Source organism: Protopterus annectens, chromosome 11.part0 (assembly GCF_019279795.1).
Source record: "Protopterus annectens isolate FY-2018-M chromosome 11.part0, PAN1.0, whole genome shotgun sequence".
Lineage (NCBI taxonomy): Eukaryota > Metazoa > Chordata > Ceratodontiformes > Protopteridae > Protopterus > Protopterus annectens.
Genome location: NC_056745.1, coordinates 293,297,202 through 293,323,808, shown reverse-complemented (window position 1 = coordinate 293,323,808; position 26,607 = coordinate 293,297,202). Strand labels below are relative to the sequence as shown.

Sequence of the window (26,607 nt, the reverse complement as noted above, 5' to 3'; positions counted from 1 at the left end):
TAGCACCCATACAAGACTAGTTTTTCTTTGGTTTTACAATATTTGTGTGAGTTACTATCCTATGGCCTTATTTCCCTTATTGGTCATTTCAGCATGTCTGCCCATTGATCCTCTTCTTTCAAGGCAGTCTTATGTCGAAATGTTCTTGAAAGGGGCTTGCAAAAGAGGCCTCCAAGTAAACTGGTAGCCCCCTCCTTGGGATCTAACATTTGCTCCATTTGAACCAGCTAATCTGGCTGACTTGAGGTTCTTAACATGGAAAACATTTTTACTGATTGCTCTGACCTCTGCTAGAAGGGTATCTGAGTTGCAAGCTCTTATGGTGAGTCAATACTTCATTTTCCACAAGGATAGGATTTCTTTAAGAATCCTTCATTTATGCCTAAAGTGGTGTACAAGTTTACTTTAAGTCAAACTATCCATCTTCCTGTCTTCTTTCCTGAACCTAAAAATGATGGAGAAAGGATACCTTGGATGTCCACATACAACTCAGGTACTATCATAACAGAACTAAATCTTTCAGATCATTGGATCAATTGTTCATTTCTTGTGAAGGTAAGAAGGGAAAACTGGGGTCAAAACAGGCTATTTCTAAATGGTTGCCTAAGGCTATTACCTTTTATTATACTCACCATAACAAAACTATTTCAGCCAGGGCCAAGGCCCACTCTACCAGGGCCTTGGCTTCATCTGGAGATTCATAGGTTCATATGTGCTTACTAGGCTAATGACCAGAAATAACATTTTAAGCCCATTCATGCATCCACTCCCAAGTCTCTGACAATTTCTGGTACCCTTGATAAGTGTAAGTAGAAGCTTGGGAGGTGAAACATTCACAAGCAGGGTTCTGGGAAATCAGCCATTTACAGGCTGCCTGGGATGAATTTCCTGTTCCCCATCCAAATGTCCAAGTTACACTTGAATTGGGTTAAGGAGGAACTCTACTTCACATGGATGGGGAGCCTGTTCCAGAGAAGGGGTAGTCTCTAGGATACATATCTGTCTCTCCAGCAGGTCCTATTTATATCACAGGTAAGGTTTAAGTCTTTAGAATGGGTAATTTTGGTGCTGTTTGTTTTGTGGATATGCAGGAGGTCCATCAGAGTGGAGGTCTGACATTATGCATGCCAGGCATAGATCTCTCTTCAACAGACTGTAGGAGACAGAATGCAGGGATAGGGTCTTGAGGCAGTTTGCATAGGACATTACTTATGCCCTGTATTCTTTTAGTGAGACACCTCTGTGGACATTCCACTTTTTGGATATGCCTGCTTAGATACATACCAAAGGGGACATTGTATTCAATGATAACTCTGATGAATGCCGAATACAGTGGAAGAATGACTTCCTTGGACCTAGATGCCATACCTTTGTTGATTCTAGAAATATTCCAGAGGCTGCTACTTGGTCCTTTATACTTATCTTTGCAAAGCTCTGTAAGTTTGATTCCTCTTTTTGTTCAGCCAGATCAAGCTTTGCTAGGACCATTCTCCAGGGGCTCCTGGACTCTTCTCCTTCTACCTCCGAAATGTAGCTAACTAGGGTAATTTCCAGTATAGCTAAGGCTACTGCAGCTGTGATCAGTATGATGAATGTAGTAGAGTTGTGTAAGTTGAACTTACCATAACAATAGATATTCAAATGATTACTGCTGCAATAGCCACTACCTCTCTTCCTCAATCTTGTTTTTTTTTTGTTTTGTTTTTCCTAGCATTGTCATTTCAGGGCTCAACCTCCCTCTCCCTGCTGCCAGGAAAGCTCTGAAGGGCTTTGTGCCCAAACATGTCTTTTAGTCAGCTCAGCTTGAGCTGCCTGACAGTTATGATAAGTTTTACTTACACAACTATACTTTGTTAACCATATTAGAAACATCACCATGTGGTTTCTGTTGCTGCGGTAGCGTTGTTGCCTCACAGTAAGACGCTGTCCGGTTTGATTCTCAGCTAGAGCGTCTTCTGCATGGTGACATGCATGAATGGGCATACCTTTGTTGAAGGTTGTGTGTCAGGGCTGGTAACTCGGCACGTAAAAATCAACTACCAATCATTAGCGGACTGGAGTTCCGCTGTGGCGACCCCTAACCGGGAAAAGCCGAAAGACACAACAACCATGTGGTTTCAGTGTTTCCTCTGTTTCATATTTCATCAAGGAACTACAATACAAAAGGTGAAATACATTTTATTCAGAATCCACATATTGGATAACAGTCACTACTCTTAATGGATAATTTTGTATTCTGCCATAACTAAACAGATATTTCTAGTAAAAAGGTGGTATATATCAATACACAACAGCCTGTTCTGTAGCCCTTTTAGGCCAGAACATCTGCCCAAGTCTGATTCTTTCATCCTGTATTCTTCACAAGTTGTATGTCTTGCCATACACAATGTAAACCACAGAGTACTAATACATTGTTTTGGTGCCAAAATTTTGAGTAACACGTACTAAACTCCCAGTCTTCAAAAATGTAAATGTGTCTGCGAGGACATATGCTTGTTACACCTCTCAACTGTAAAGAGTTTTGCAGAATGTCAAAATTTTTGCCTCATATTTTTGGTCTGTTTATCAATAAAATTGTGGTTTTCTGGCAAATCACTGGGAAATCATTGAGGATTGAAGTCAGAAAATAATGACATACATTTCAGATTCAGACTTCATACCCCTCAGAAAATTCAAGCTAATGCAAATTATTTTATCATCTTTCTAAGTCTGTTAACAGCCATATTTAAAAAAAAAATAAAAATTGTCCCTATTTTTGGGCTTTTGTCCCCCATTATTTATGGCTATGTCCAGATTTCCTGCTCAAAGAGGTTGAGTGTTATACTTGCTATGTCACTTTATGTTACTACCTGCCTAATTAAAGGACTCTTGTATGACCATTTCATTCTAAGAACTGCACCTTTAATTACATTGTCAGCTTAAATGCCATTGAACAATCCATTATTTTTGGATGGGACAACGTCATAGAAGCTTGCAGTAGTAACCTAAAAGTTATGGTCATATCCTTGTCTTTATACTTACACTGGAATCTAATCACACTAGAAATGAAGTTCAGGCTTTGTCCCTTCTCTGAAACCACATGCCTGATGACATCAACTTTTTCCTGTTTTAGAACAGATAGTGATATGCTTAGTATTAAAGAAATTAAATATATTTCTACAGATGTGGTGGGGTTTTATATGCACATACTACACAGTACTGGAATTATTGCAAGTCTGTACTGTTTTACATTTTACAGGGAGCTCAGTTCAACTGGGATCCAGAGACTGTAGGACTTATTCATGGCTCATTTTTCTGGGGCTATATCATCACGCAGATCCCAGGAGGCTTCATTTCAAACAAGTTAGCAGCCAACAGGTAAGAAGAGTTAATTCAAAATTGCTTTAGTAAGATAACAAAAAAGGCACAGTTAATATGGAAATCACTTATGTTAATCAAATAGTGAGTTTTGTTTTATGTTTAACTGCGTTGCAAAGCATGAGTACATTTTGTTTTGATTGAAAGCTGTTATATTGCTGTTAACATTTGCACTGCTTGTAAATGATTCATTTTCTTAATATGTTTCTGTTCTTTAAAAAAAGGTATAAGATTACTGTAAGTGAAAAATGATAAACTTTTATTTGCAATGATCATGTGGAACATCATTTGTACTCAAAGTAGTCTGTTATCCTAGTCAGTTTAAAATGTTAGCTGGACTACGTAGGCCTTTCTTCTTTTGCCAAACTACAGTGACTAGTCATGAATGTATAGGTGAAGTACCACTCAGTTTGTATATACTCCTGTACAGAATTAGATTACTATTACAGCATATGGCATTATGGCTGAACTTAGACATTTCTCAATGCTTGTGCATTGCATGTCTTTCTGTCGGAAACCAAGTCATAAACATATATTGATTTGTCATTCTTAAGCTCTCTTAAGGAGATCGTAATCATTAAAGTGCTTAATATTTAAAGCTGACCTGCCATTACACTCTGGGCTACCAGTGTCATCAGAGTTTTTAATGCATTTTTTTAATACAAGACATAGATCACATGCATAATTCATACAGATAAATATCTGCGTTGCTTTGTGTGGAATATGTGTGTGTACAATGCTTATTTATATGGCTTTCACAGGAAAAAATGAGAAACATTAAAGATCTGTTCCTTTGCAGTGATTTTGCATTAATTTCTGATAACTTTTCTGTGCTGAGAGAACATTTTCAATGTTGCCTGTGTCGTATTAATGATTTTGACATTGGTCTTCCTTAAAATCTATAGCTTTTGCTTGAATATTATGAAAGTGGCAAGAGGTTACAGAATACAGTAAAAGCTAAATTCAGTGGTAAAGGAAATGTCAGACCCCTTGTCTGGGGATTGCATCCAGGACCCCCTACATTATATGTGGTTGTCATGTTCAGTGGATCACCAAATCGTGTTTGGAAAGCTAGGTACCTTTTACCCCCAAGAGCAGTTTCTCCTTTCCACTAGCAAGCCACCATGAAGGTGATTTTTAAACATAGAAGTATCCAATGCAGTACAAATCATAAACTTAGAACTATTAATAACATAACAAGAAAGAAAAATTCTGACTTTTGTCAAGTTTTTTTGTACCACAACCATGCACAGCCCCTGCCTTCAATAAAGCAGAAATGTTCCAGCCAATAGAAGCAGTTGCTCAACTGGAAGAACTTCCATGAATTGCTCTCTGCCATGACTGGGAAGCAAGGAGCAGATCTGGTGCACTGCTGTCCTTCATGTGACTTGGGAATAAATGCTGCAGTTGGACATCCTGGTATATAGGCTTATATGAGTGTGTAGGGAGTTACTGCAGCAGCAGAACATCAGGAAAATGACTTGTTTTCAAATGTTGCTTATATATAACAAATTATTATAAATGCAGAGCTATTTGGTACACAGAGAGACCCAACTACTAGCAGAATACTGCAAATAGTTATTGTACAAAATGAAGCGTATGCCATCATACACTATACTGAGCCACCCTTTGATACACAGACCTTGTATGAGTAGATTACCAAACTCAGCTGACTACTGTAGCAGCTAACTCAAGATTAACTCTATTACACACTGTCCCATTACCTGTCAGTAGAACTAACAGAGCAATAAAAACGGTTAGCTGTTATTTTCTAGCATTTTCATTGTTAGAATGGTATTGCCATAACATGGGTCTCTGTTTTCTTTAATATTTTTTAAGAACCATTCCAAATTTTAAGAGTGAGCTTTTTGAACATGTTTTATCCTTACAAGCAATACAATTAAATTGTATTCACAGTCTCCATGGGTAGCCACTTAAAATGGTGCTGATCTTTGTGGAAACATCATGCATCATCTCTTAAAGATATCTTGTTTGTTTAGAGTTTCAGTGGTGACATATTCAGTTTTATGCATTATCTTACTGTCAGGACCTCAGATTAACAAAATTGCACATGATCCCTTTAAGGACCTTGGCATGATGTTTTTTAGTAGCAGGGCCCCATATATTATACAATGATGTATCTTTTTCAGAAACCTAAGAGGTTCCTCTTAATTAAAAATTAAAGACATCAGTTCATATTACACTGTAGCAGCTTATAACTGAAATAGCTTGCCCAACTTGTTAAAGTGCAGAAAAAGTGTGTCACAAAGATGCAAAACAGTGTAGTTATTTTAACTAACTATTACTAGACACAGATGCAGCAAAGTATAACAGTAATACAGGACAGTAAATTATTATTATTATAATATAAATTATTATTGTTAATTATTTTATTTATTTACTGGCATTTATTTACTGGGAAAGTCCATTTGGCCAAGAATAACCCATTTTCAGTGGAGGCCCGGGGAGGAGAGCACCACAAAATTAATGCTTACGCAGTTAGTGCAAACAAATTGCCATTCATGATTTATTTTGAAAATATTCACTTGTTAAGATATGCACCTTATCATGTTCTTTAAGTGAATAAGTCATTAATTTATCTTCAGTATCACTGACTTGGTTTTATATGTTTATTGAAGTAGAATATTTGGAAATGTCTGAAATCCTGACACTTGTCTGTGCTTCCAAAATGTTTAACAAAGAAATAAAATAAATTCAAAGGGAAAAGTCTAAATGACCATGGCTATAGCTAATGACTCTACAGTTTCTACTGTTCTCAAAAAAAAAAAAAAAAAATTATACATTGTATATACACTAATATGTATGCAATGATTTGTATGGAGTGTAGTTCTAGATATAATCAATGTCTCTTGTAATACATAAATAGTATTCTATGTGTTTTATTTTTTTCTTGATCCAGACTAATAACTATCCATGGTAACTTAATATCTGTTAAAGGATCTCATAGTTAATCTTCAATTTTGTATAACCTTTGTTTTAATTCTGAGGAGCTTTTCTCCCCGGGCCTCCACTGAAAATGGAAATGGAAATTATCCAGCTGGACTAGCCCGGTCAACAAATGTAAAATAAAATAAATAAAATAAAATAAAATAAAATAAAATAGCTGTTTTGAAAAAAAAAAACAATGAAAATCCAACTGGAAGTGACAGAAAGTTCATAGAATGATAGAGACCTAATGGAGAACTAACTGCATTAAAACTGTATCAGATTTAAATAAAAAAAAAGGAAGCCAATCTGGTGGTGCCCTGCCATAAACAAACTCTACAACAGAAGGAGGAAACTGATGCGGAATAAGGTGAAGTCCCAAGACTGGAAAAATTCCCTTATCAGCCACAACAAAAGGTTGTGATCCCTCATCAAATCCTCTAAAGCTAGCTATGAAAACAGAATTGCAGCAGATAGTAAAGACAACCACAAGGCCTTCTATAGTTATGTAAAGAATCTCCATGGCAATACCCAGATTTGCTCTGAACTACTCTACAATAGTACCTCCTTTACTGGGCCAACAGATATTGCAAATATACTGGCGGACAGATTCAGTGCTAACTTTACCCCCCCCCCACAAAGGACCAATCACAATACCAGTAGATTGCAAACCCAGTATTACTGCTGTACAGGTTAAAACAGCACTGTCCAAGGCCAAGAATACAGCTTCTGTGGGACCTGACAATATCCCTGGCTGTGTTCTACATGAACTATAGAGTGAACTGGCACCTCACCTGTGTGCCCTGTTCAGTTACAGCCCCACCTCAGGCTTTGTCCCTACCGAATGGCGCACTGCTACAGTCATCCCTCTCCACAAAGGAGGAGTGACTACAGACCTCGGGAACTATCGCCCCATTAGTCTGATGAGTCTGATATGCAAAGCTATCAAACGCATCATAATGGACCTAATAAACAAGGCTATAGGGAATCTTCATACTCTGGATCCTACACAGTTTTGTTTGGTGAAGGGTAGATCATGCCTGCTCAACTTGGTCAACTTCTTTGAGTCAGTCACCAGAGCTGTGGATGAAGGTAAGGTGGTTCATACAGCCTACCTTGATCTGGCCAAGACCTTTGATACCATTCTCCACTCAGGAATCATAACAAAACTTACTAAGCTAGGCATCAACTCCTATATCCCTAGGTGGGTTGCAAATTGGCTCACAGATAGAACCAACAGTGTGAAAGTAGCTGACTCCAAGTCAGACTGCCCACCAGTCATGAGTGTAGTCCCACAGGGTTTGGTCCTGGGTCCTCTCCTGTTTAGTATCTACTTCTCTGAAGGCCAGGCCAACACGATGGGACTCTGGCTGATAAAGTTCTCAGACAATTGCAAGTTGGGAACTATTAAAGTGATGTTGACATCCTACAGAAAGGCCTCAATGAGACCAACAACTGGTGTCAGAACCATGGCCTTAAGCTCAATGCCAAAAAATGTGTCTTCATCCCGTTTGGGAAAAACATGGTTCCCTTGAATTACCACATTGATGGCAGTCCACTGAACACAGAAGGTGTTATAAGAGGTTTGGGAACACAGGTTTGCAGCAACCTCTCTTTTGACCATCATGTTGCCACTGTGGTCAGAAAGTCCTTCTATGTAGCACATCTCATTACTAAGGGTTTTGCATCCAGGAAAAAAGAGGTCATTGTCTCCCTCTACTCTTCCCTCATTAGGCCTGTCATCGGGTACAATGCCCCATTTGGCATGTACCTCACTAGACACCTGCAATAACAGGAGAGGCTGCAAAAGTAAGAGGATCCTAGGCCGTAAACACTTGTCCTATATAGACAGACAAAAAACTCCAAATATTCTCAGTCTCATATCGCCTATTTAGAGGCAATCTCTGCTTGACTTACAAAGCCATGTCTGACCCAGCTCTGTTAGAAATGCTACAGCTAAAGAAATCCCAATCCCTCTGCACCACATGCTCCAGAGACCTCGACCTCATTACCACAATCAACAGAACATGCTGGAGGGCCAGGTTCATAACCGAGAGACTGCCCATGCTATGGAATAGACTTCTCATACATTTCAAGAAAAGCACCTCACTGGCCCTCTTTAAGAGAAATCTTGATGAGTGGATGGGAAATAGAAAATTCACCCCAGGATCACTCCAGTGGCTCTACTCGACAGAGGCATTAGGAACTAAAGTTGGGTGGCACGACGCCAGGGTAATCCTAAGGGCTAGGCTTGTAAAGGCTCCATGGCCATTAGCCTAGTACACACCTATGAACAAAGATGTGGAAGTAATTGTTTACTTGATAAAAGATACCGAAACTGCTTTTCAGTACAATGTAGTATGCGTAAAAAAATGTGTAAAACAATATATAACTGCATCTTCTACTGCAAAACAAAAAAAAATAGTACAGTTTAAAAGGAAAACTAACCTCTTCCTCCTTTGCTTAAACATTCTGGCTAGGTCACATCATGAGCTTGGCTTATTTTGGAAAATAACTTATCAGGACCCCACTTGCATACACTGGAAATATTTAACTTTGAAAACTAGACAATATACTCAAGAATTCAAATTAAAGTCTATGGAAATCCTGTTTGAATATTATATATAATGACACTTAGTGCTAATTACAAACTTGGCACTCTGTTAGCATCACTGTATTACCCTAAAAAAAGCTAACTGTCTACACATAAAACAAATATCTTACCTACTTTTAGGATTCCAATTCTACAAACTACTCCAACTCCACACAGTTACTCTAATTGTAGCTAGATTTCATAAAAAATCTCCTCATATAACCTGAGAAACTATTTACAAGCCACAACAACTCTCAGTAACCCTAGAACCAAACTCCACAGCACTGCACATACATTCTCCTCTCAGTCACCTTCTCTTTGGCAAGCTTTCTCCATCAACCTAAAGGAAATCAGCACTTGTTTCAAGTTCAGAATGCGACCCAAAAATCACTTGTTCATCCAAGCCAAATGCTTTCAAGATTTACTGAAGATTGACCCACTTTAGAAACAGCATGGTAGAATTTTTTTTTCTTATAGTCTACCTCAATGACCTGGCTCAACCCATTCCATTCACAGTCTCTACGCTCGGGCTCACTCTGCTCCCCTAACCTACCCCCATTCCCACCGACCCCCACTCTCCTGACCTTTATACCTAGTAAAACACTCCTGTACTCACCATTATCTAACTACAGCTCAGCCTCTCTTTCACTCCAATCTCATTAACATCCACACCACTCCCACTCACTCACACAGTATCTATATTGTCAGGTCTTCGGAGTCAAAACTGCTACCCATTCTCCCTACACTATAGGCACCAGTCACAAACAAAATACTAGCAAAAACTATCCACCCCTGTAAACACCCTTGTAATGTACAAAAACTTATAAGCACACAACAAACTGGAAAATGAAACTCAAACCAAAAGCTGTAGATGGAATGAAGGAGCAAACACAATTCTTTAGTACTTTCGTTCAAATTTATTCTTCATGAACTTCTTCAGAAAAATGTTAATCTCTCAAAACACACCTCTTATAAGTTACATCACACATCACATGACTTTCATGATACTTTAAATTAAAGGTATAAAATCATACCATAAAAATAAAAAACTGTCTTGTTTTCCAAACAGCTTAAATATCAAAACTACATAAAAAATGTCTTAATATAAAAACATCATGATATTATTGTGATTTAAATGTTATTTTAGTGCTAAAAACACTTAATATTGATGCATTCGTTCAGACCATGGTCTCTGTCTGCTACCAAACTGATCTGCCACAATGACTCCTTGCATTCTAAAATCAAATTGGTGTTCCCTATATAATCCACTTGTTGAACATAATCTATGACTGTAAAGGTGAACTTTTTAAAGTTCACACAGTGAATAGCATGCCTAGCTAAAGCATTGGTAAAGTCCTTTTTCTTAATAGCAAGTGTGTGCTCAGCTCATATAGTCTACGCTTTAAACATCTAATGGTTTTTCCTATGTAGTAACTAGGACAAGAGTCACATACTGCCACATAAACTATGTTTGTACTCTCACAGGTAAACCGTCTGTGGACCCAAATAGTCCTTTTAAGATGTATAATAAATGTACTTGATGTATTGTTTATATACTTACATTATTTACACTTCCTACAGGAGAAAGTACCACAAACACTATTCACATCAGCCAATGCTAAAGTGTGCCCCCCCACCATTTTCCAAAATGTTTTTGATGTTCTTAATTTTCTTGTAGATGAACTTGGGTTCTACACCTACTACCTGTATGAGTTCCCTATTCCCCATCAAAACCTTCCAATTGTCCTTAATTATGTGTTTGATGACACCCATCTCATTGACAATGGGGATGGGGAAAGAAATAGTAAACACTGTGTTGTCCTTCTTTTTCCTATTGTTACTTACATCACCAACCCCCCTGATAATGGGTTTGGCAGCATTTTGTCTCAGAACAAACACTTCCTTATGTATATTGGTTAACCAAGCCTGGTCATACCTTCTTTGTTCAAAAAAATGTGTCAACATGATGACCTCTTGAAAAAAGTGTCATCATCAGATGTAAGTCTACTGAGGCAAATAAACTGCCCCTTAATCACCCCTTTCTTCATATGCCTAGGGTGTAAGCTATCTCTGTGCAAATATTGGTTGACAAAAACATCTTTCCTATAAATCTTACTCACAAAAGTGTTACTGGACGTGTCAAAAGCCAAATGTATATCCAAAAAATTAATGGTCCTATCAAAACTTCCCACAGAAAATTCTAAAATGTCTGTGGTGGGATTTAAGTCCCTAACAAAGGACTCAAATTCACTCTCATCACCAGTCCACAGAAATATCAAATCATCAATAAATCTTTGATATAAAATAATATGGGACCTTTGTGGATGTACATACAGATATCTCTCCTCCCACATGGCCATTACAAGGTTGGCAAAAGATGGGGCCACCTTGCCTCCATAGCCACCCCTGAGGTCTGCTTATATCTATAATAATAAAAGGACTATTTGGGTCTGCAGATGGTTTACCTGTGAGAGTACAAACATACTTTATGTGGCAGTATGTGACTCTTGTCCTAGTTACTACATAGGAAAAACCATTAGATGTTTAAAGCGTAGAATATATGAGCACACACTTGCTATTAAGAAAAAGGACTTTACCAATGCTTTGGTTAGGCATGCTAGTCACTGTGTGAACTTTAAAAAGTTCACCTTTTCAGTCATAGATTATGAATCACAATAATATGATAATTTTTTTATATTAAGACATTTTTATGAAGCTTTGACATTCTAAGCTGTTTGGAAAACAAGACAGTTTTTATATTTTTATGGTATGATTTTATACCTTTAATTTAAAGTATCATGAAAGTCATGTGGTGTGTGATGTAACTTATAAGAGGTGTGTTTTAAGTGGTTAACTTTTTTCTGAAGACGTTTATAAAGAATAAATTTGAACAAAAGTACTAAAGAATTGGGTTCATGCCTTCATTCCATCTACAAACCTTGTAATGTAACTATAAGTGGTCTCACTATTTACCTCTCCTCTTCACTGGACAAAATGCTGTCCCTACCCAGTGTAATAGTTATAACCCTCATTATTACAGGACACTTAACCCCCTACCATCACATAATTAGCCCAAAGTCTCTAACAAAATTCCCTACCTGCCCATTTCCCACATAGGAGAAACCAGCTTTATTAATAATATCACCATCAATTTACAACCTCTCAAAATTTGACCTTGCCTCATTCATAGTATCCCCATACCAATTAAATATCCCCATTTTCACAAAATATAACAATTTTATATCAAAATACCTAAAAACTATTGTTCAAATAGTATCCCAAATCATACTCAGTGGCCATATACTCCCAAATTCCGGCCCTACAAACAACAGGAACACCCCTAGCAACCAGGCAAATACCATTCTCTATTTTTCCAGAAAACCCACAGACCTTCTAATACTTAACATCAACATTAAAAGCATACTGAATAAAATATCTGAACTACATGCCACACTGGGCCTAACTCCCTGGAATAGTTCTTTTCACAGAGACTTGGCTAAAACTACAAATCAGTGATAATGAATTAGTTTCCCCTGGGTATAACATTCTTAGACAAGAAAAGGACATCCAGAAAAGTTGGAGGTATTGCGCTACACTTCAAAAACAACCTGGCCATCGATATGGTAGACAACCACCTACCAAATAGCAATAACATAGAAACAATATTCACCAAGCTAAAAATTAATTCAAAAAGTACCTACATATAATCAGCAGCTATATATCTCATATGATGTAAGCAGGTACTGCCAGCACAGCTAGCTGGAATTTTGTAAATAATTATATGTCATTAATGAATATCAAACTAATTTATATAAGATTTTTCTGTTACAAACATATTAAAACTGGATGTCGTGTGTATATCAAACTGCTCTCTACAGATGTTTGTGTTGAAAAGGTATTTGTAAAGTGTTTGTGCTTAAAATTTCACCACAATGTGCCCTACTGGAAGAGAACAGAAATGTACATGCACTATTGTAACTGTTAAAAATGTGCCTGTTTTAACAGAGGAAATTGGCAAGTTAAACTCAGTCCAGCAAACTTTAGAAAAATATCTGAAATTAAATTACTTTATAGGCTAGGCCATAAAAATGCTTCAGTGCAGCCAGAGACACTAAGTCTGTACTAGGAAGCTTTCTGTATTGTCTTTAGGGTGAACTAATTGCTAATCTGAAAGCATGAATGAATGCAATTGTTTTATGACTTCCAGCATCTGCCAAAGATCTGAGCAAAAGCTCTTGTATGAGTATTTTTACAGGTAGATACTGAATACTACCAGCTTTAGTAATGAAGGGTGGTTGCCTGGGAACTAGAAGTCAGATGACCAGAAATGATATCATTCTGCAAGCAATCCCGGCAGTAATATTTTAGATATTATTTTGAGAAGTCTCTGAGTGAGACAGAGCATTTTGCATTCTGTCTTGGACCTGACAACAATAATAAGAACCATTCACCACATCAGCCTTGCTCTATTAGTAAGTTTTTAGAGTATATCAATTCTCTTAGATACAATCAGGAATATAGCGAAGCTTATTTTAGATATTTTGTTTATTTATTTGAGACTGTCCTTCAATGCTGTTTTAAATATTTCCTGTGGTTTTGAACTCTGATGTCACTGTGAATATATATTTAATATTGTCCTATTCTTTTATTATTTATTATTAAATATATTTAAATCTTTCACTGTGGCCAATCTATGTAGAGATATTTAAGTTTTGAGAGTACTTGTACATTTATTTGATGACACTGTGGGCCACTCCTAACATCCTTGCTCTTGGTCAAGCTACCATTTGTATTAGTATTAATATTACACAGTAAAATTGGACACCCTTTGTTAAGAGCCCTAAAGTAGCTGATAAGGAGTGACTGTTGGCAGTGGTAACTACCAAATAGTCTGGGCAGAAGGGGACATAACTAGTATACCTGTGCCAGCCTTTCCCAGGTGTGTGTGTGTGTGTGTGTGTGTGTGTGTGTGTGTGTGTGTGTGTGTGTGTGTGTGTGTGTATAAATCAAACCTCAAAGAGTGTGTGTGTGTCAGCTTGGGCAGGGACACAAAGCACTGATTGGACGGAGAAGGTGCTGGAGGTCTAGGCTTGGTCACTCAGCTGAGATCTCAACTCTATAGCTGTGCAAGTGAGGACTCTTGTTGGGGATCTGCAGAAAGAGGGAGAAACCAGCCCCAGACTGACTGTGGTCTCTGTGTGCTCTTAGGGGAAATTGCACTTGATGCAGGGAGCTGCATCTGGAAATACTGTGTGTGTACCAGTTATCCTCCTTGTGAACACCCCCCACTGTTGGCAGTGGTGAGGACTGAGGCTCCTTGATTACTGGTTGGCAGTGGTGGGTCATCACCCCCCAATAACAATATTAATACAGCTGAAGCCATGTGAGACTGGGCATCCCAAAACCTCTTCCAAGAAACAATCATAATTGGTGACCTAAATGTCAACTAGACCTCCTGTGTCTCCCCCCACCCCACCAACCAAATCAACCTACACGGTTTCACTCAATTAATCAAAACCACAACCAAAATACATAAAACAACTAAAAAGCAGTCCAGAGTCCATCCTAGATTGGATCTTCACTAAATGACCAACTCAGTCCTACGTTTGCAGTTCCCTCCCAGACACCCTCATCAATCACTTCCCCACCTTTGTAATAAGTAAACCCATTAAAGTCCACCATCTTCAAACAAATTCTGTACACACAGAATTTCAAAACCCAAATATTTATATCTATATTAAATCAATGCAATTGGAGTCCAGTGCTGTACAATACTTCAACAATACTTTCCATAGCATTCTAAATCACCTCGTCCCATAACAACTGTTAGAACTAAATCTAACTATGCCCCTTGGTTTACCAAAGATACCCGACTACTTCTAAAACAAAGGGATAAAGCCATGGGACTCATGACGTCACAACAGAATGTAAATTAATAGACAGGCTTTCCTGCAATTAAGAAACAAACATTATACTGACATCCAATCAAAACACAAAACAAACCCACAAATGTTCTGGGCTGCCATCAATAAAATCCTGCAACCAGGAAAAAACAGTATACCACCCCTAAACATCGATACCACCACCAATAATATTGCCTCCCAATTCAACCAACACTTCACCAAATCCATTCTAGCTCTTACAAACAGAAATACTCCTACTACACATCCGAACCTGTCATCCTCACCTGTAAACCAAAACTGCTTCTCATTATAACCTGTCCCTACTAGCACAATTTCTAAATATCTGAATAAACTAAAACCCACAGCCCTGGCTGCTGATGAATTACCTGCAGAATACCTCAAGATCGTAGCTAAAGCCATCTCCTATCCTGCCTCCCTGTTAATTAATCACCCTTTATTAGAACAACACATCCCATCACTATGAAAAATTTCATATATAATACCACCTCACAAAGGGGGCAACTCAGTGGAACTATCAGAAAGATTTTCATTCCATCTCCCCTGTCAAAAATCCTCGAAAAATGTATACATTCCCAAATAATTAACAACCTCCTTACTAATAAACTGCTGACCAACACCTAACATGGATTCCGTCCTAATCGCAGTACTACCACAGCCCTTATTAGCTTTACCAATACTGTAAATCAACACCAGAATAATGGCATCCTTGTCTCCACTGTCTTCCTAGATCTGTCCAAGGCCTTTGATACAGTCTCCCATGTCAAGCTACATACTGCACTCTTTGAACTTAATTTATGCCACTGCACTCTAACTTGGTTTCAGGGCTGTCTATCTAACTGCCAATAGGCAGTAAAATGGCAAAATTCCCTATATCCCCTCCTACCTGTAACTTTATGCATCCCGCAAGGATCCATCCTCGGCCCTCTCCTCTTCACCATATTTACCAGTAAACTTCACAAAGCTACCCTGAATACCACTCTAGTCAAGTACACTGATGACTCTACCCTAATATTTTTCACCCCATCACTCCTTGAACTCCAGAAATTGACACAAGAATCTTTGCTGTTGTTGAAACCTGGTTAGCCAACTCTCAACTAATACTTAACCCTCCAAAAAAACAACTAATGATATTTCACCCTACAAAAGCCATAGACCCCATTCCTCCATTCACAATAAACTCAGCTAACAACACCCTTATCACACCTGTCTCACACGCCAAACTACTAGGAGTTATCATAGATCACAACATGAAATTTGATATGCATATCACACATACAATTAAAAAAGACCATAAAAAAACATGGAACCCTATATAAATGCAAAAAGTACCTCGCCAACAACAGTAATGCTACCATCACTAGAACCCACCTAGTCTCCACACTTCTCTATGCCTCCTCCATACTCATGAACCTTAATAAATCAGACTTAACCAAACTAAACACTTGCTACAATAAAATAGCAAAGTTTGTTACTGACTCACCATACAGTACACATCATTGCCTAGCACTCAAACAACTTTCCTGGCTAGAATTACCAAACCTGCTCACTTTTAACCAAATTACAATAGCCACCCAAATCCTATGTAAAATCACAAAAAAAAAAACTTCTGCATTACAAGCCCTACTGAATATCTATTCTAACAAATGCCTACTAAGATCCACCAACAAAGCATTAATTGACGTATCCAAAAGAAAAAATAGCTCAGGACTCCCTCTACTCATCCTCTATTGCAAAAACATGGAACTCCATCCTCCTAGAAAGCAGACCACAGAAAACAAAAACAACTTCAAAAAACTACTCCAGTCCCATTTAAATAAGTCTTGAAAATGTAACTGTTCAGACCCTGGGTAGCTCCCCCATAATGGATCTATAAGACACACTCTACATAATAGTACTCAAACTCTTTCTACATAATAGTACTCTCTTCATAATAGTGATCAACTATACTCAGTCACTATCATCCCTACAATACCACCCTACATTACATAATACACTACTACAGAACTATATATTCCTACCAGAGAGTGCAGTCTTATCCCACTATATATTAACATAGACTGCACTGTATCATGCTTCTGTAAGCAAACTACAAATGTAGCATCATAATGTATGTTTATTCTGTACTGACATTACTGAGTAAGGATACGTAACCCCCTTGCCTTTGTTCTGTACTTAAACAGCTTGTGTTTATTGTACTAACCATTATATTAATGTAACCATATAGCTGAACGAAATGTCCAACAACAGTATTGTATGTTTTTTCTATTCTCTTGTACTTTATTGTATGTTTATCCTATGCATATTTTACTTTGTTCTGCACTTAAATTACATGTGTTTATTGCATTTACTGTATTAACTACTGTAGAGTTTTCTCCCCAGGCCAACACTGAAAATGGGATTCTTGTCCAGTCAGACTCTCCCGGTAAACAAATGTAAAATAAAATAAATTATATATATATATATATATATATATATATATATATATATATATATATATATATATATTGTACATTACTCTCTGCTTGATTGCACATTGCTCTGTGCTTGTTCACTAGAATGTATATACCCAGTTTTTCCTTGTAATTATTGCGAACTACTCTGTTATTCCATACATTTCTGTATTTTCTTTTGTTTGTGAATTGTTTTGATCTTCACCCATGCTAAGCCTGAAATTTGTCATTACTGATCAGTGCACTATCCTGGTAAACAAATTTTATTTATTTATAATTTTGTTGACCGGGAAAGTCCGACTAGGACAGAGCCTATTTTCAGCGGAAGCCTGGGGAGAAACACTCCAGACACATGTCTTTGGATTATGGGAAGAAACCAGAGTACCCAGAGGAAACCCATGCAAACACAGGGAGAACATGCAAACTGCCACAGAAGGCACCTCAGCTTTGAATTGAACCAGAAAACCTCTTGCTGTGAGGCAACAACGTTAACTGCTGCACCACTGCACTGCCCATGTAAATAAATAAACAATTTAGAAGTTACTGATCAACCTGCCGATGGATACTCTTGCATAAGAAGCTCAATTAAACTGTACTGCTTGTAAGGATAAAAATAATTTATTTATTATTTAACATTTGTTTGTCAGGATAGTCCGACTGGATAACAAGTGTCCGTTTTCAGTGGAGTCCTGGGGAGAAAAACTTCATAAATTTACAGAGAGAAGAAAATGTTACAAGAGAGACATTACAGAGTAGTAGCATACATTTGTACACAATAAGAGGATATTCCCTCTTTTGGTTAAAAATACAAGTGTACAGAATATACAATGAGAGTAGATAAGAACCTGGTAGAGCATTGCAAGATATTTCACAACTGAATGAGTATATAAATGTTTAAGTTTTTCATATATACATTCAAGCAAATATACATGCAAGAGTATACATACATATATATATATATATATATATATATATGCATACACATACATACACACATACTATACTATATATATATACATATGTATATGTATATATATATATACATATATATATATAGATATGTGTGTGTGTGTATATATATATATATATATATATATACACACATATATACATATACACATACATATAATCTAGATACACACACACACACACACACACACACACACAGACACACACACACACACACACATATATATATATATATATATATATATATATATATATATATATATGTATATATTAGATGAGCTAGGCTGAGCTGATGGTACCTTAATAGGTTCGGAAATTCAAGCCAGTGCAAGGTTTGTAGGGAAAGGCAGTGGTGGGATTGTGATTTGGCATTGGTAGCAAATCTAGCAATTTTGTTGTAACAGATGGAAAGTTTATTAAGGTCAGTTTTGTAGATTAGTTAGAATTGGGGATGCATAAAGCAGAGTAGATAGGAGGTGGGTCCAGACTATTGCAATTCGAGATTCGTTGGTTAGATAACTTTTACAGTGATAGACGGAACCTAGCTTTTTGTGGACTTTAGTGATGGTTGTTGATATGCGCTTTGTGAATTTGAGTTGCTGGTCAATGGTAACTCCTAGGAGTTTAGCCTCAGTGACGGGTGATTTGGGTTTTGCTGGCTGAGAGTATAGAGAAGGTAAGGCTGCTTGTTTTAGTAGAGTGGAATAGCATTAGTTGTGTTTCCTTGGGATTTAGTATGAGTTGTAAGTTGTTAAGCCAGTTCTCTATTTCAGAGACGGCTTCTTGGGCTTTTTGTTGGAGAAGTTGGATGTTGGGTCCAGAGCATATGAGAGTTGTGTCATCAGCATATTGGACTATGTTGGCTTTAGAGGTAGCTGAGTGGAGTTGGTTTGTGAAGATATTAAAAAGAAGGGGTCCTAGGATTGATCCCTGCGGCATGCCTAAGGAGGTTGGGAGTGGGTGGGATAGAGAGTTATGCCATTTGACGGATTGTTGGCGGTTATCTAAATAGCTTTTAAAGCAGAGTTGGGTGGGGTTGTTAAGGTTGAGGTCACAGAGACAAGACAGTAGTTTATTATGTGAGACTGTGTCAAATGCCTTGGATAAATCTAGGAAAGTAGCTGAGACAAATTGACCTAGATTCCTGTGGGAGTTTATAGTATTGGTGAATTTGAGTAGGCAGTAGTGGTGCTGTGGGATGGGCAAAATCCATGTTGGGTTGATGAGAGAAGGTTGTTGCTGAGGAGATAGGAGAGGAACTGGTAATGAATGCATCTTTCTAGGATCTTAGAGAGGGGTGAGAGAATTGCAATTGGCCAGTAGTTGGAAAGGTCTAGGGAGGGGCCACCTTTGTGGAGTGGTATGATATATGAGGCTTTCCACAGGACTGGAATGGTGTGCTCGGTGATGGATCTATTTATTAGAAGTGAAATGGGATAAGCTATAGCTGTGGATGCAATTTGGAGGTATTCGGCAGGAAGGTTATCAGCTGCAAGGGTGTTTGGTTTAAGTCTGGCTAGAAATTTTTGGATAGTAGAGGTAGGAAGAGACTTAAGTGTGAAAGATATGGTATTGATTTGGGCCTGAGGTGGTGGTGGGATGTTGAAGGAAGTGATGTTGTTTAAGAGTTTTGAGTACTGAGGAGGTGAAATAGTTATTAAAGCTGGGGGCTATGTCCAGGTCTGTACCAGTTATATTGGGTGTGGGAGTGGTACTACTTCCGGGCAGTAGGATGTTATTTATTGTTGCCCAGAATTTTTGCAAGTTGGTACTGTATTTGTTTTGTTGAGTGATACAGTAATTTTGTTTATCCAGCTTAACCTGCTTTTTAACTTTGTTTCGGAGCCCTTGAAAGGTTTGCCTAGCTGCGGGTGATCTGGTGTGGTGCAAAGTTTTCCAGGCTTTATCCCTGGCTCTAAATAGGGCTTTTGTGGTTTTCTGGAGCCAAGGGGTGGGATTGCTATGTATCCTGATAGTTTTTAAGGGGGCTAGTTGAGTGTGGATATTTAGGAATGTGGAGTTGAAGTAACCAACTGCTTTGTCTAATGAAAGGGTTTTGATGGGAGACCAGTCACAATGTTGCAAGGCTATTATGAAGTGGTCTCTAGGAAAATTTTTGTTAGAGCGAGTTTGTAGAAGGGAGGGAGAGTTATCATTTTAAGTTTTTGCTTAAGGATAAAAGTGGGGCTGTGGTCACTCAGAGAGTTTGGTAGGGTGTCACATTGATGGGCAGTATTTGGTTGATTTGTGAGGATCCAATAGGTTCATAGGTTCATTGGTTCATTGGTTCATAGGTAGGTACTAGGCTATCTGCCCGAGGGCATTTATAAGCCTAGCCAGAGTGTGTCGGCTTTTGCCACCCCATTGATTAATTAACTGATCCTCTGTCAAGCAGAGCCAATGATGTGATCCCAGGGGTTTATTTTCTGTTACCCATCCACTTGTCAAGGTTTCTGTTGAAGAGTGTTAGTGAGGGGCTCTGCCTGATGTAATTTAGTTCCAAAGCATGGGGAGTCTCTGTGACAGGAATCTATCCCTCCACCATGTTCTATTTATTGTTGTGGCGAGGTTTAGCTCACTAGAGCACGTGGCTCACAGTGACTTGGTTTTCTTTAAGTGGAGCATGCCCATCAGTTCTGAGTTGGACATGGCTTTGTAAGTCAGGCAGAGATCACCTCTAAGTAAGCAATATGCCACTGAGTACAGCCAGAGTTTTTTCAGTTGGGCTGCATAGAACATATGTTTGAGACCAGTAATCCTCTTGGTGAGGTACTTTTGTGGTCTTTCCAGCTGTTGGAAGTGTCTTGTGAGGTACATCCCAAATGGGGCATTGTACTCTATGATGGGTCTAATAAGTGACGAGTAGAGGGCCACTATAACCTCTTTATTTCTAGATGTGAACCCTTTAGTAATTAGATGAGCCACATAGAAAGATTTCCTAACTACTTTGGCAATTTGATTGTCAAAGGAGAGATTATTATCTACCTGGGTCCCCAGATCTCTTATTACCTCTTCTGTTTTAAGGGGGCTGCCACTTATGTGGTAATTCATGGGTGTTTTGTTTTTCCCAAATGGGATGACTGCATTTTTTGGCATTTAGCTTGAGGCCATGACTTTGACACCAGGTGTCCGTCTCAGTAAGGCCCTTTGGGAGGATGTCCATTTCAGCTGGAGAGTCAGTTATGGCTCCCAGTTTGCAGCCATTGGTGAACTTGGTTAGCCATAGTCCTTCTGTGTTTGCCTGTACTTCTGAGAAGTATATGCCGAACAGTAGGGGACCCAGGACCGAGCCTTGCGGGACACCACTTGTGACTGGTTTAGAGACAGACCTGGAGCCCACTATTCTTACCGTGTGAGTTCTGTCTGTAAGCCAGTTGGCAACCCATCTCATGACATAGGGGTTTATGCTCAGACTGGTGAGTTTTTCTGTAATACCCGAGTGGGGAATGGTGTCGAAAGCCTTGGTGAGGTCAAGGTAGGCTGTGTGAACCACCTTCCCCTTGTCTATGGCCTTGGGGACTGTCTTGAAGAAGTCATCCAGGCTTAGTAGGTATGATCTGCCCTTAACAAAGCCGAACTGTGTTGGGTCAAGTGTTTGGAGGTTCCCAATGTCTTTTTTAATGAGTTCCATGATGATGCGCTTCATAGCCTTGCAGACCAGGCTAGTCAGGCTTATGGGGTGATAGTTACCAGGGCCTGTTGTGGCCCTTCCTTTGTGGAGAGGAATAACAGTTGCTGTGCACCATTCTATTGGCATGTAGCCTGTGGAAAGGCTGAGGTTGAACAGCGTGTTTAGGTGGGGGGCTAGTTTGTTCTGTAGTTTGTGCAAGACACAGCCTGGGACACCATCTGGTCCCATTGATGCTGTGTTTTTGGCTTTTGAAAGGGCTGTTTTCACCTGTGCATCTGTGATTTTTGGGACACTATACTTTTCCGGTATTGTTGTGGGCCCTTTTGGAGGTGAGAGGGGGGGTGAAGTTTGCACTGAATCTATCTGCCAGGATGTTGGCAATATCAGTAGGTTCAGTATATTTTGTGCTATTTTGCACTAGTTCAGTGCATATCTGCGAGTTGCCTTTTACATTCTTAACATAGCTAAAGAATGCTTTGTGGTTATCTTTTGAATCCTTGGCTATTTTTTTTTCGAAGTTAGCCTTGGATGCTTTCATGAGGGACTATCAGTTTCTTACTGATACTGATCAGGGATGTCTTTCCTTCTTGGGATTTGCTTTTTTCTGAACTAGTTTCCTTCTTCTATTGTATAGCCTGTTTATTGCAGGGGTCCACCAAACTGGTTTCCTTCTCTTAGAGAAGTGAGTCTTGGTTTTGCTAGGGATGTCATGATCCATGCATCCTTGTAGGTGCTCATAGAGTGCATTTGTAAAAGTTTCTGCATCTTGAGCAGCGTTATCCTTTAGCGAGGGGGCTGTGAAACTTACCACCTCTGTCTTAAGTAAGGTGAAGTTTGCTTTAGAAAAGTTTTTTACTGTGGTTTCCTTAGTTGGGGGGTAGTGGTGGGTTGTGGACATCCAGAGTGATTAGTTTATGGTCTGATCTAACCAGTGACGGGTTGACCTCTGGTGTGAAACACCTGTTGCCCATGTTGGTGATGACTAGGTCCAATATGTTTTCACCTCTGGTAGGGGAGTTTACCAGCTGATCCAGGGTGTTTGAGTTGATGATTTCCAGGAAGTGCTGGGCATGGGAATTTGTACTCAAGTAGTTTTCTCAGTGAATGGTAGGGCAATTGAAATTGCTCAATATCAGGGTGTTTGGTAGGACCTTCATGTTTTCCAGTGTCTCCAGAAAGGTGGAGTGGTGGTCCTGGGTCATGGAGGGTGATCTGTAGCAGGCCACAATATGCATTGCAGATTTGCCTGATGTTAGTTGCACATGGATGATATCAGTGGTATCATGCTGTGCCACTAACCTGGAGGTGTAGGTATCCTTGATGAATATGGATACACCCCCGCCTTTTGTGTTTCGGTCTGTGTTCTGTGGCTGAAAAGTGTGGTATGAGTTGTAGCCCGGTAGTGCTAGGGTGATCTCTGGAGCCTTAAACCAAGTTTCAGTTACTGCACAGATGTCGACATTCTCCATAAAGAGGAGTGCTTCTAGCGTGTGCATTTTGAGATTTAAACTCCTGGCGTTGAGTAGCATAACCCTCAGTTTTTTGTTAATTGTGCTGTTTACGGAGGTGGGTTTGACTTTTGAGCCTTGCCTAAAAAAGGCACTATGGGGGCAGCAAGAGCCTTGGCCAGTATTCTAAAGCTGAGGGGTGACAGGTGCAAGCCATCTGTTGCAAAGCAACGTGGCTTGTCGAACATGTCGTCCCAGGCTGACAGACACTGGATCCCCTTTGAATGACACCAGAACCTTAGCCAATTGTTGAAATTGATCATTTTTTTCTTTATACTGAGGTATCATTATTGGTGAGGGCAGGATGCTACTCAGGGTCAGGGTCATACCAGCCTGGGCTACATGATCAGAGAGCTCTTCCATGTCTCTTTTCATGTAGTCCAGGGAGGTACGTCACAGGTCATTCACACCAACATGAACAATGACAGAGTCATATTTGTACTTGTTCTGGAGTGACCTGAGTGCTTGCGTTATGTGGCGGATTCTGGCTCCCAACAGGCAGCTAACAGTAACTTTCTGCTTGTCCAGCCTAGTGAGTGGGACATCAGTGTGCCTGACTATAAAGTCACCTATTACTAGTGTGTTAGGTATGTTATTTCACCTTAAGGGCTGTGATTGTGTGGCACATTGATTTTGTGTTTTATGTGTTGTCTGGTTTGTGACGGGAAGTGCAGGTTGTTTGGGTGTCTGCTTTGGAGGTCTCTGATCCTTTTGCAGGTTTTTATTAAGAGCCTCTGAGTATGATTTTGTGTATTTATGTGTATTTTTTGCCAGTGCTGTTTTAGTAGGTCTGTGTGCGGCTGGAGTTGTGGTGCAAGTCTTAACCTTCTCCTCTTGACTGTCTGTTTCAATCTTGGGTGGAGATAGCTTAGCTTCCAGTTTGGCTGTATAATTGCATCTCTCGCATATGTTAGTGTTTTGTGGTAGGAGGAAAGGGTTGTCTGTGTACATGAGGCAGTTGTAACATTGCCTCAGGATACCCAAATTCACCAGCTGGACTGGAGAGTGCACCTGAAGTTGCCCTTTTGTCATGCCTGAATAGTAGGGTGAGCTGCTTAGTCACTTGGTTGGTGAGGGGTGAATAAAGAGCCTTGCCCTGCGGGGCAATCGGTGTCAGGGTATATTAGTGCTTGCTATTAGGTCTGATTAAGTGCTGGGCTGTAAGATGCTTTTCTGAGTGCTTAGGTTGAGAGTTAGACTAGTTTCAAGGGAAAAACTAAAGAGGAGACTTAGTGGAGCTGGGAATAATTTAACTGTAACTAACCGGCCGTGCAAACATGGTTTTTATAGTTGGGAAATGAAAGAGATATAAATTAGCCCAAAATGGCCAATAAACTACTAACGTCTGAGCTTTATCCATTCCTCCAGGGACAGATAGGTTGCTCAAAGCTCCCCTGTCTCACAGGTGAACAGAGAAACTTCCTTCTATCCAAGTAAGGTATGGGCAACTCAAAAACTAGTATCACAGTTCTGAATTCAGCACTAGCCTGCAAACTGGACCATAGTAGCTTAGAAAGGTGGGTAACAAGGATTTTTTTTTTTTTTTGTTTTTTTGAAAAGATAAGGTAAAAACAGTAAATAATATACTTAAAACAGCTTTAAATTACTACAAATGATCAGAAAAGGCTATCACACTTTAGTGTGCAGCCTACAACAGTTACACAAATTATTTAAAAAAACAAAACTTTTTAAAAGTGCAGGCAGTCAAATAAGTACAATATGTGAAGAAAAACAAGCTTTTAAATCACATAAATGCTGGAAAATCTGCATTTAGGCAGAAAACAGTTACGTACAGCAAGAAAGTACAGAAAACTGATACTTAATCACTCCAAAGTCTCTCTCATAAGCTAGAAGGCTTATATCAGTTTAAGTCTTTCTAGTGATACCCAGTAGGTTAATTACAGGAAAGATGAGAAACAAGCACAGATCTGGTCTTTTAAACCAGAAAGTTGAAAGAGACAGACAAACTGTCCAAATGGTCAATAAACTGCAATTTTTAGGCCAAGAACCTCTCCTCTCATGATAGACAGGCTACCTAGTGCTTACCACTCCCACTGATAAGCTAGAAGGCTTTCCTCCAACACCGAAAGGCTTGTGTGGCTCAGAAGCTTACCAACAGTCCTGGATACAGCAACTCTGTATCTGAACTAGGCTAGTTACAGGAAAGGTGAGAAACAAGTGCAAGTGTGGCTTTTAAACCAGAACGTCGAAAGACATGGAATGAAACTGCCCAAATGGCCAATAGCTACAATTTCTGGGCCAGTCAAGTATAGATTCTCTTTTTGCGGCCTTATCGATGCATGTGGTAGTATCTACAAGTTGGGTGAAGTTATACAGGTTAATGTGGTGGGTGGGGTTGGAAGAATGGATGGAGTTCCAGTCAATGTTTACATCACCTAGCACAATAGTTTCTTGAGGGAAGGGGTATGAGGTCCAGTGAAGTATGGATTCTATGGTGGTTAGGTTGTTACCCAGGGGTATATAGATACCTAGTAAGTTTAGGTGCTTATGTTGGTTAAGGGAGAGCTTTGCAAATAGAGTCTCTGCATTGTTGAAGTTGGGGAATCTTTTTGGAGGAGTTGGAGTTGTAGGTTGGTTCTGTGAAGTACAGCTAAGCCTCCACCTCTTTTATGTAGCTGGTCTGCCCTGATAATGTTATACCCAGGTGGGGTGATGGAATTATCTTTAATATGTGGTTTAAGCCATGTCTCTGTGATGAGAATATCAGAGTTATATAAGGAAATGGCAGCGTGAAGATCTATTTTATTCATGATACTGTGGGTATTCATGTTTAGTATCAGTAAGTCAGTGGGTTTGTGCTTAGCTGGATAGTGATGGGTGCATGGCTTATTAGCAGAGGTTGCTGGCCCGGGGTTGGGGTGAATGTCTCCTCTTAGTAGTAGCTGGGTAGTTATACAGGTGATAGTTGTTATGTATTGGATGATTAGGTAGTGAAATTGTAGACTTGGTTGCTTTTTAGAAGGATTGAAGTGGGGCATGGTATATGGGGGGGTCAGGTGTATATGGTGGGGTATATGCTTGTGTGAGTGGGGGTGATAATAATGCTGTGGGTTAGGGTGGGGGATTTGGGGTGGATACAGTGAGTGATTGTGAAGAGATAAGAGGTGCTGATGGTGGCTATGGAGAGGCAGGTTAATAGGGAGGTTAATCCCAGGAGGGTATAGTGGAGAAGAGACTGGGGGTAATGAGACATAGTGGGAGTGAGGTT

At 39.2% G+C, this 26,607-nt stretch overlaps 1 protein-coding gene across 1 annotated transcript in view; it reads left to right on the top strand.

Moving 5' to 3' along the window:
- SLC17A8 (solute carrier family 17 member 8) overlaps positions 1-26,607 on the top strand; it is a 530,762-nt gene that overhangs the window by 122,814 nt on the left and 381,341 nt on the right. Inside the window, exon 3 of the mRNA XM_044087789.1 lies at positions 3,239-3,357. Coding sequence (XP_043943724.1) covers positions 3,239-3,357 — 119 coding nt within the window. The remainder of the gene's footprint in view (positions 1-3,238; positions 3,358-26,607) is intronic.